We start from the raw sequence: 12,200 nt of genomic DNA on the forward strand, positions 1-12,200 counted from the left end.
TATCCTCTCCAAACTTGATATAGCCGTACTTTAAAATTTTTACCAATTACCTTTTGGTGGGTATAAAAAGGTGCTTTTACTTTGCATTTTTCTGATTCCTAATGAAGATAAACATTTTTCCACATTTTATTGGCCTTTCATATGTTTCCAGTTCTGTAAAAGGCCTGTTGATGTGTTTTATCTGTGGCTTTTAAAAAACAAAAATGAATTCATTTTGGACTGGTTTTTGCAACTTATTTGTTTTTAAAAATATATCATTCACTAGATATGCTTCTTTGATGTAATTTTGATGGCAGAATAATATTTCTTGTACCACAATTTACTGATTCCTCAATTTAGACCATTTAGATTATTTCACTCTTTTCATCATTGATGCAGCAGGCATCCTTGCAACCAAATCTCTATATATGCTTATGATTTATTCTCTTAGGATATGCATTCCTAAAAGTGGAATTAGTGAGTCAAAGGGTATGAATAGTTTTAGATTTTTTATTCACATTGCCAAATTGCCCTCCAAAAAGGTTTTATAAACTGATATGCCAACTAGGAATGGATGAGGGTGTGTGTGTGCCTGTATTAAGAATCTTTTCAACACTTTTTTATCCACATTCCTGAAAATTTGTGTGGCATATTGTCTGCTTCCTTTTCCTCATCCTCTTAAGTGTCCATATTAGCAGTAGAAGAGTATGAGGAGATGCAAGTAAACCTGGAATTGGAGAAGGACCTTCGAAAGAAAGCAGAGTCATTTGCACAAGAGGTGGGTATCTTGTAGAGACCTAGTTTTTTATTATTATCTTTAATGGACCTTGCAGATGACATATCAGAAAATTTTTTTGAGGTTGAGTAAAAAACTTTTAACCAGTTTGAATTGAGGATTACCTGATTTAGGGAGGCAGCTATAGAATAGTATCAAGTTTACTAAACTTGATGTCAGAAGATCTGGGTTCAGATTTTAGCAATGTCAGTTACTAGTTGTATGATATCAGAGCAGTCCCTTAACCTCTCGGAGCTTCACTTTCATCGTCTGTAAAATGCACGATGACATAAACCTAACCAAGTGGATTTTAGAATCAGATGGCACAACTTTTAAAAAGTATTTTATTAAGTATAATAGGGAAAAGGAATTGCATTTAGAGATACTGTAACTTGTGATGGAAAATCCAGCTTGAGTACAGGATATCTGTGTGTTTCAAATAGCCTTAAGAATCTGGGCTACATCTCCATAGGTCGTCTCAGATAACAGTATCATTGTATCAGTACTCTCTTCAGCCATTGTACAGTGCTCTCATTATGCGACTTGATTATCCATTATCTCAGCCTTTCACCAGTGTAATGATTTTCCTCTCTATTGAGATAAGCTTTGAGCTTCTCTTGTTCTGTTTTACCTTGTTGACATGCAGTCATTGGGTATTCTATTGTCTGGGGCTGGTTTCCAGGGTAGTGATGAGTCGCCAGTTTGCTAAACTCATGGTGTGGAGCTGATCTGCAATGAGACCTCCATCCTGTATAAGTATTTTGGATCTGTGTGCGTACTGTGGGTTGAAGGAAAGTAACTAAGGAAATATAAAACAGTCCTAGGTAGAGGCATCCAAGGTGTTAAAGGAAGACAAAGCATGGCATTATGGGAATGACATTTGAAAACTGCAGGGTGGTTTTGGTGGGGGTGTCTTTCTGTGTTTGAGCATAGCTGTGCTAGCAATGAACTCTACCAAAGGTTTAGGCCAAGTAGATCTGACTTGAAATATTATGATTCATTTTATTCAGAGAGTTTAATGAAAGGTGAGTAAATATTGTTCTTATTACTTGGAAGAAAGGAAAAAAAAAACCAACAAAATGTGTCAGAGACCTTTGGAAAAGCTGCAGCTAAATAATGCAACTAAATAAATAATGGAGGGGGAGGGGGAGTAGAGATAATGTGATGATGCCTCCATTGGAAAACTGAAAAGGTTGGCTGATTTTGACCCAAACCAAAGGGTCTTACTTATTTGAAGACATTTTCAGTTTTCCATCTGTTTGTGCAATGATGTTAGAATACAAAGCAGCTCAGAGAAAAACTTGAAGGCCATGCAGTAGCAGGGAATACAGCTGGAAGAAGCAAGGTTGCAGTAAGAGTATGAAAATGAATGATTTGCTCTGCCATTCACCTGGTAGGGCCTTCAGCCTTAGTGATTGGTGGAAACAATGATGCTGACATGTTCACTCAGAATGAGGAGGTAGAAGTTTGAGGAGGGAAAGCAAGAACAGTGGTGCTTATGTTAATGGTAGTGTAATATTTGCATGGTGCTCAATAATTTTACAGTGTCTAGATGCTATCTACACAATACTGAGAGAAAAACTTTTTTAAAAATAGGGCTAGACTGGAACCTGCATGTTTCCCCTTTTACATGGTTTACAGATTCTCAGGTTTTCAACAGATAACTACTGGAAAAGGCACATGGCTTAGTTTAACAAGAGCGTCCCACTCTTTAGTGTTTTGTTCCTTAGTGCATGCAGCAAACATCTTATTTGCCAGACACTGCTGATATTGGAAATCTAATGGTAAAGAAAGCAAGTGTGAGCCCAGCCCTTTGTGCTTACAGCCTGGAGCCTTAGAAATCAATTTTTAAAATTAACTTACTTCATATTTTTATTTGCAAAAGGAATATATATACCTTGTAAAAAACATAAACAGTTTGCAAATGTATAAAGTAAAAGTTGAAACTTTCTGCCCCATTTCTATTACCAGTAGTTCATTTAAAAAATAAAACCAAAAACATGATCCGCCTCAACAAGAAGAAAAAAGTCAGTTGTCTTTATAAGTATATGCAGTTGTTTTATTTCCTCAACATAATTAAATTTTTTAATGAAAGACTTTTTGTACTTTTTGGAATATATTTTTCTTGCTATGTTTTCAATGTAGTTTTTCTTTTCTTTTTTAAGATATAAATGCCTTGTTTAACATGTATTCCCAATATACTATGAGACTATTATGTAGACAATTCTTTTTTTCTTTCCAAATAAATCAGATGATATTTGACTGTTATTTTGGAAGGAATGAATTATATATTAACAGCATAAGATTTTCCGTTCACTCTCATTCTTTGAAAAGACTTATGAAATTTCTCTGAAATTCTGATACCTATAGTGTTGTCTGATAAGAGACCAACTTAATAACTCTAACCAATAAGTTCTTACCATAGCTGAAAACCAAATTAATTAGTGTTTGCTAACTGAATTTTCTTGAAATACTTTTTTAGAAAAGGAGTTATGTAGAATTTTTACTTTAGTATCCTGAAGTTTAGAAAAGGTAGTCTAATGGGCACTTTTTTAAAGTTACTATTGTTATTTAAAGGAAATTATTATCTATATACGTTTTCCTCTGATACTAGTAATGTTCAGGGATTGTTACAGCGATTTTGCAAAAGAAATTCATGTTATTTACATCCCTAAGATTTGAAGTCATGTGTCTTTACTCTTTTCTCTCCAAAATAACAGAGTTGAGATAAGTTATAATGAACTTTGTAAAGTTAAACAAGATAATTTATAATCAACTTGTAAAGTTAAGCAAGTTTTCCTGAGTGCTACATGGAAAAGGAGCACTATCCCCTTTGTGCAAGAGAAAACCAAAGCACAGAGAAGCAGCTTGTTCAGTGAGACTGATAAAGCCCCATTTGCACTGGTGGTTAGCATGTGCCCTGCTTTGTTTTACTGGTGAGTTCCAGGCCTCTGTTCTGGTCCCCCCCACTGTCTGCTTCCTTTCTGCTGGCTCTCAGCCTCTGAACAGACGTGGTAAAAGGCTTCGCTTGCTGGAAAACCAGAGAACATCGCTTCAGCTGCTGTTTGCAGGCCTTTCATGCTGACTCTCTGAGGTGCTTTCTAAGATGCTGGTAAGGGACTCCACCTAGTTAAGTTTAAGGGGAAAATATGTAATAAAGAAACTACTGTAGTAATAACTGTAACCCAGAATGATTAATTTCAATTAGACTATTAGTCTTAAATTTAAGAAACTAGGATGAAGTATTGATTACCCTTCCCCAGTATGTTGAGGCCTCTAGTCTCACTCTTCTTTAGCCTAGCAAACATGCGCGTACACATGTACACGTGTGCACACACACATTTGTACTGTCTCCATACCTCTCACTCTTAGGTAAAGATGAGGAGTCAAATGGAAGAAGAATGTGGATTTTATGTATATAAAATTGTTTATTTACCTGTTTGACTTTTTAGTGTGTTTTAGTTTTACAGAAGAACATTATTATAGTTTAGTAGGCTTATAAATTTCTGCACAGGCAAAGAATGAAAGCTTCTGATCATTTTTCCCTCCTCATAGGAAGACATACTGGGAAGAAAATGTTAGCATTTTAGTATAGTGTATTCATAACTTGATTTTGATTTGGAAATCTATACTGACCAAGGACTAAGCTTAAGGATCACATAAATCATTTTATTTGTGGTCTTTCCACATGGAGGTTGATAGAAAATATTTTTGTCTTGAGTTTTATTTTCTGGCTTTTTCTGTTACATGATGAATGAAGTTATTGAATAAACTAATATATGGGCTCTAGCAAGCTGTTTTACAGTACAGATCTTACAATTTAGTTACAATGTAAATTATAAAATGCTGTTAAGAATCTGACAGTGTGAAGCTCTGCAATAAAATGGGTCTGATTTCAGAGTTTGTAGAACATTTCATGCTTGGAATCACTCACTGGCCAACTTGGATAGAGTATTAGGGAAAAGAAATAACAGGTGAATAGAAGATAATGTTGTTTTCAATCATGTAAAGTTGTGAGGATTAGATGAATAATATATATAAATTGCTTAATAAAGTGTTCTTGAATATTAGTATACTGTCTCCATTTTCCATTTTACCCTTCTACTGTTAACAACTTTTATCACTGGGGAAAAACTGATTAGTTTAACACAAAACATTAGGTCTAGTAAAATAGCAGAGGAAATTAGCCAAGTGGTTAAGAGCATGGTAATTGAGATAGATATAGGTTAAAATCCTGGTCTTGCCATTATGTGCATCCTTAGGAAAGTTGCTTAACCCCTCCGAGCCTTACTTACCCTATCAGTAAAGTGGGATGCTGATAACAGTGTCTACTTGACAGTGTTGTTCTAAGGATTAGATGATACAATGAATGTAAAATGATTATCACCATATATATCACACAGTGTTTAGTAAATGTTACCTATTCAGAGTAGAAGCACTTAATTCATAGGATTGATGTAAGGAATAAAATATTTAGTAGAATACCTGGCATAAGGTAAGTTCTTGATAAATGTTAGCTACTACTGTTAATGTTAATGTATTTTAAAGAAATAATGAAATCTTAAAAACTGAGGTTATAGGACTAAATTATATTCACTTTGTTGGGGACAGGATTTAAAGGTACTGAAGATTGTATAAAAGTTAGGAATGAAATTGTAGCAATCACTACTTCTAAAACTTATATACTTCAGAAATTGTCTTTAACTTTTTAATAAAAATTCTACATACTTTTGCTGAAGTTGCAGCTGAGGAAATATGTTGGATTGATTGCTCTGTACTTTTCGTAATGAACTTTTGCAGATGTTCATCGAACAAAACAAGCTAAAGAGACAAAGCCACCTTCTGCTTCATAGCTCTGTCCCTGACCAGCAGCTTTTGAAAGCTTTAGATGAAAATGCAAAACTCATCCAGCTCCTTGAAGAAGAGAGAATTCAGCATCAGCAAAAGGTAACAGATTTTCTTCTGGAGTCTTAGATACACCCCCCCCACACACACACACACCCCACACACCCCATACACACCACACATCTCACACACACACACACTCTTATATACTTAAAAAGAGAGGAGTCAGTCTAGTCATTTATGGTTCTATGTTTTGCCTTACTAAATCCTTCCAGTCACCTTCTAGGAAAAAAAGACTACCAAATGAACTTAATTTATTGCCAAACTAAAATTTATAGTACACTGTTATAGACTTTGTAATGATCTTTAAGTTGTCCCAAGGGTCAGAAAAAGCAAGAGAAAGAGATATGACTCGAAAATAGCTTGGGTATTGCACAGTCTGGAAGTCTGCTTTTTGGAGCAATTGTGTTTTTTGGAGACTGCATACACTAGGAGGGTGTATTAGTCTCAAAGAGCTGTTGGAGGGCAAAGGTTTTGTTCAAAGAGGGAGGAAAAGAAAAGTCCATGTTAGTAGTAATTGTTTGCTTAGAGAAAATTTCTCATTTTGTAAACTTGCTCAAAAGTATATGTTTAAAGACTCCCTAAGTGGTAATTTCAGTTCGTATGAGTGGAGCTATTCCAGCTGACACAGCCTACCTCTGTGGGCTAGGCAGAAAGGATAGTCATTGTGGTAGGTGAGAAGGAGGTGGGGAGGGGAGGTGAAGAGGTGGAACAAAGACTTTCAAATTAAAGAAAACACTTCAGAAAAATCACATCAATATTTATACTACGTACATTGTACCTAGTTTGTGAAGGAAAGGCTGTTAGCTGCTATTTTATCACCTGTCAAAGTCTCTTTGAGCAACAGTATTGACATTTAATCTCTGGAAGTTCTGAAGTTTTTAGAGTTGATGGTTAGGTAGAGTTGATTTTTATTTTTTCCTCAATAAGAAATTTTGGAATATATGTGGAGTACCTGTGGTTAGATAGATGGTAACAGTGATTAACCCTTGGAAAGAGGATTGGGGAACAGGGCTGGAAGGAAAGAATTTCTTTTTATTTGTTGTTCACATGTGTAGAAATTACCATTCCAAATAAAGAAAAAAAGAATGTGTTTTTTTTAGCTTACACTAGAATATAACTTTGGTTCTGAAAAGTGCAACTATTTACAGTTGTCTCATTTAGTAATAATACATGCATAGAACCTACTGAATGAACTGAGGTATAAGACTAAATCATTGTATATATACCTTGTGGTAGAGGTACTGAAAATTAGATAAAAGTTATGAAGAAATTATAATAATCATTACTTCTAAAACTGTTTTACTGTACTATATACAGTTACTCTGGATAATCTTTCTTATACAGATGCTCCTCAACTTACAATGAGGTTATGTCCCAATAAACCCAATTTAAGTCGAAAATATTGTAAGTCAGAAATGCATTTGATACATTAACCTACCTGAACATCATAGCCTAGCCTACCTTAAATGTGCTCAGAATACTTACATTAGGCTACAGTTGGGCAAAATCGTCTGGCAACATGGTACATTGTAAAGTATTCGTTGTTTGTCCTCATGATCGCATGGCTAACCTAGAGCTGCAGGTCACTGCAGCTGCGCAGCATCACAAGAGAGCATCATACTGCATATTGCTAGCCTGGGAAAAGATCAAAATTCGATATATGGTTTATACTGAATGCTAATCGCTCTTCAACTGTCCTAAAGTCAAAAAATCATAAGTTGAACTGTTGTAAAATGGGGAACATCTGTTGGTGGCTTAAAATATTTCTTATCTGTCTGTAAGTTCCCTTACTGATTCTGTAATCTTTTAAACATAGCCATATCATTTTTGCAATAATAAAAATAACATCTACTTCTTATAATAAATAAATTTTTAAAATACAGGAAAAGTTAAAATGAAAATTACCCAAGATGCCCACATTTTGGTGCATATCTAAACTTTGTGTAAATACATCATTTTATGAATTTATATATTTGTTTACATGGAATCATACCACACATACTACCCTATAACCTATTTTTTTCCAATTTGTAATGTATTTTCTCATGTCAGTATATAGTAAGCTATGTGATTTTAAATGAACACATCACAATTTACTAACTCAGTAATATTGGTGGGCATTTAGGTTATTTCCAGCTTTTCACTATTATAAAGAACACTTCAGTGAATATATTTGCATACCTGTCTGAATATTATTTAAAGCAAATTCCGTTGGTTAGAGCACAATGTTATAAACCAACGTCAAGGGTTCGAATCCCCATGCTTGCCAGCTGCCAAAAAAAACCCCACAAAAACCCACCAATTCTAAAAATTGTATAACTGAATAAAAAGGGCTTTCCTTCTTTTTTATTTTTATTGATACCTGTTACCAAATTGTGCCCCCCAGGGATCTTTTGAAATACTACCTGAATTTTTCTCTTAAAAATGGCTACAAAATTATTAATATATTTTAAATGAATTTTTAGGTATTATTTTACTTTTGTGATTCATGTTTAAAAATTAAAGTGTCTGGTGCCTGACTCCCCCATAAACTTATATTAAATCAAAGAGCTGTTAATGATTGTAAGTATTATCTGTATCTAGAATTTGCATGGTTTTTCTGATGGATTAGAATCTCTTTGCTATGAAGTACAAAGTCTAAGGAAAATATTCATTAAATCTCTTTTTTTTTTCTTTGACAAAGGAAAAACTCACCCATAAATGTTTGTTTATAACTTACAGGTCAAAGAATTAGAAGAGCAACTAGAAAATGAAATACTCCACAAAGAGATACACAACCTCAAACAGCAACTGGAACTTCTAGAAGAAGATAAAAAAGAATTGGAATTAAAATATCAGAATTCTGAGGAGAAAGCCAGAAATTTAAAGCATTCTGGTAAAAATATTGAGTAGGCTACTATATCTTGTTATTAATCTGTGAATCTGTCATGCCCAGTACAAAACCTGGCATATAGTTAGTCTAGAACATTTACTGAGTTCTATAGAAAAATACCAAGATTTGTTCTTAAATTCCATCATTTCTAACTATTGCAATTCAGTAGAACACACGCTGTAATTATGATTAAACAGTTCACAAATATTTATACTTTTTTTTGGACTTAGAGCCTTTGTGAGCATCACATATAGAATTAAGACACAAAGATATTTAACATGGGAAACCAAAAACTTCAGCATTTTTCAGGGCTTCAGAGATGAGTGTTCATTTGAGAGTGCATTTTTAAAAAGAATTAAACCTTTTTTTATACTGCCTTCATCTTTGGTGTCTAATAATACACATGAAATAATGCTTTCTATATAACACCTAACAATGAAACAGGCAACAGTATATATATATTAAATGGAAAAACTTTTAAAACACCAGGGATCCTTAAATCGAAGGATTTATTCATTCAGTTCAAGAAGTCCTAACAGGAATGTGTGAGTTGGATTACCACACAGGAATAAGTACAAGTCTCTGTTGGAAGGTAGGTTATTTAAAGAGGCAGGTACATTCCCTTTATAACAGCTTCAATATTCTCTCCAGATATTTTTGGTTAGTTTTATACTAGAATTTTGAAATCTGTGCAGAAGAACCATGTAGGCTTTTTTTCTTTTAAAAAAACATTCAGTGCTTTCTAATCTATAGTGGAAATTGGTTACAATTTATTTTTTGAAAATTGATCCAAAATTAGGAAATATTCCTTTCTTTTTAGTGAATATCAGGGTTGCCTGTGGCTAAAGCCATATTTATTATGAATGGAGGAGGCAAACAGTAGAGATATGTGAGATTCAGTTTTGGAAACGTTTTATTTAGTATCTGCTGTGTGTGTACCCAGTCCTACCCTTGGGTACAACACAAAATACAGAAGAAAAGAAACCATGTCTTTTGTCTTTGAAGAATTCAGATTCCCTTTAAAGAGAAAGATGTGTGCATATGAAATAACTGGAGAATTCTTTGTGTGGGAGAGCATAGCTCACACTGCCTGTTTAAGTGTCGAGGCTAGAAACTAATGGACAGATCGTGGGAAGTGGAATGGCTGTGAAGGGCGAGAGCTACCTCTGGGTACAAATAGTGTTTATAACTCTCTCTATTATCCCATATGTTAGGTTTTAACATCTGCGATATAAATTTACATTGAGCTAGTTGAAGTTAGGAACTGTGTCTCTTTCACATAGTTGGTGCTTTGTAAATGTCTGTTTCATTAATGACTTGAATGAATAAATTATATTTCCAGAATGCTTTTCAAAAGAGCAAAATGCTTCTGAGTTACAGACATTAGGGAATCTGAGTCTGGTTAAAATCAAGGACTATAGTATTTGCAGTTTTTGAAGGAAATTAAGCAGAGGAGAGAAGTATATAGCTATTAAAATTCATTACTAAATGTCATCTTTAAAATTAATTCTTGGTCTGTACACTTTTATAGTCAAGTATTAACAGTTTCTTAGTGTTCGAGTCATATACTCCGTTGTTAACAAATATTTCTTCAACCTACTCAGTCCTTACTTCCCACCTGTCAGCTACTGTCTTGAATTTTTTCTTTTCCCAAGTTGTATATACAGCAAAAGAATGGTAACGTTTTACTTTAATGGAAGGCCTCTTTTGCATTAATGATAAACTAGATAATACAAACTTTTAAAAGTTCTGCAGTTTCATGTTGAATTTTCTAACTTTGCCTTAATAGAAAGACCTTGTGAGAGAGGTTGTTTTTTCTCTTTACATTTATAAAAGGTGTTTAGTTGTTTATTTCAGCTCTCTTCTAAATGCTCGCTCTCCATACAGTTGATGAACTCCAGAAACGAGTGAACCAGTCTGAGAATTCAGTACTTCCACCACCTCCTCCTCCACCACCACTCCCCCCTCCACCTCCCAATCCTATCCGGTAAGCATATCCAGGAAGACTGATTTGCATCAGACATTATTCCTCATCAGAGAACCTGAAGGATATGTTAGTGGTATCCTTTTTTCTTTTGTTAGTACCAGCTTAGACCATGTCATTAAAGGGGTGGTAGAAAATACCTGGCAAAGAAATTCTTGTAGCCTACAAGTGTTTTTCCATCGTAGACATTCAGATTCCATGTTTGAATATTCCAAACCCCAGGAGCTAGACATTGTTTTGTCATCTTAGGTACCCCAGTTTTAAAACTTCATTCTGTAACATTAAGATTTCCTTTAACTGTAAGGCCACAGAATTTAGAGCTTCTCCAGAATGTTTTTATCCTTTTCTCTCACTAATTTGAATTTGAAAAGTTTGTTTGCTCAATTATTTCTAAAATAAAAGTACTCACCTAAAACTTAAACATACTAGTTGTTATCAACTAGTAATTAAACTAAAAGTACTAATTATTTTTATCCCTAACCTCAACCATTAATAATGCTGAGAGAGAAACCTCTCATATAAGAAAAATAAATTATGTTTAAATTCTTGCAGCAGGAAATCATATATTCAGGCAGGAATTCACTTTATCTGAAGCCTAAGGTGACTCAATGGTATTAAATGCCTGACTTGAGCACAGTACACGCTAAGAGATCTAGAGTCAAATTTTGCTTTCTTGTGGTTCTACATGCTACCATCCAGAATTACATAAGACAGTCTACTTGCCACGGTGGCAACTTAACTCTTCATGTCATGATGTTAACTGTTTTTATATAATTTATCTTGAACAAATGGCATTTAGACTTTTGCTAGACTCTTTACCTTTTATTAACTCATGTGATTTGTTTAATCTTTTCACACAGAGAGGCCATTTATTCACACTTTGCACCTTTGCTGATCCATCTGAATAGAATGTGTGGCACGTTCCTCCCACACGACTATGAAAATGGGACTTTGCCTTTTAAAGAGATTTTCATTAGTTTTCCTTACTGAGTGGGGTATACATAATCTACTTTACACCATTGAAGTAGTTAAAGCAAAATAATTTTTACACGTGATCGATCCAGGAGTCAATTGAAAGAATTTCAAGTATTTAAAATTCTTTCTCTCCTGGGTAGCGAAATCCATAGGAGATATTCTGAATTTGACATTTAACATTAGAAATTCATCACTTTGATCTTTTTCTAAGGTCTAGAATTTTGAGCTGATAAGAAAGGTCACTTCTGTCTATGAGGAGGAGAACTATTAAAAAGTAATTACAATCTTGCTGTTGGGCTTTAATTCTTAGTCTTAGAAATGTTTAAGAGCCCTAGAATTAAAAGTAAAGTATAACCTATGTAGAATTTTTTCCCAAACAGCACTTTATAGTTATTCTGAGAAATGAATGTGGGATTCAGGGCTATGTATGTTTCAAGTATGAACTCTTTTTATAAGGCTCTTTAAAGAAATTTTTAATTTAATAATGAGTGATTTTTATTTTAAGATGAATTTAAATAGTATAGGACATGATTTTTCAGAAAAAGATTTTTTTCTTGTCAAAGAAATATATTTGCATATGTATGTATAGAGAGAGAAAGAGAGTTTCAATGGACTTTGAATCCACTAATAAGGTTTTTCAACTTTGTTCCTAAGCCATTTGTTTTACCCTGATGGAGGTCATGGATAAAAATTAAAGTGGGGGGGGG

The 12,200-nt window shown here is 34.0% G+C and overlaps 1 protein-coding gene across 1 annotated transcript in view; it reads left to right on the forward strand.

Moving 5' to 3' along the window:
- Window positions 1-665: 665 nt before the first annotated feature.
- Window positions 666-12,200, forward strand: part of LOC103582636 (shootin-1) — a gene marked incomplete at its 3' end in the record, with an annotated part of 15,714 nt that continues 4,179 nt past the window's right edge. Inside the window, exons 1-4 of the mRNA XM_008564182.1 lie at window positions 666-757; window positions 5,555-5,701; window positions 8,384-8,537; window positions 10,422-10,521. Coding sequence (XP_008562404.1) covers window positions 695-757; window positions 5,555-5,701; window positions 8,384-8,537; window positions 10,422-10,521 — 464 coding nt within the window. The remainder of the gene's footprint in view (window positions 758-5,554; window positions 5,702-8,383; window positions 8,538-10,421; window positions 10,522-12,200) is intronic.

This window comes from Galeopterus variegatus, unplaced genomic scaffold (genome assembly GCF_000696425.1).
Source record: "Galeopterus variegatus unplaced genomic scaffold, G_variegatus-3.0.2 Scaffold17132, whole genome shotgun sequence".
NCBI classification, from domain to species: Eukaryota; Metazoa; Chordata; class Mammalia; order Dermoptera; family Cynocephalidae; genus Galeopterus; species Galeopterus variegatus.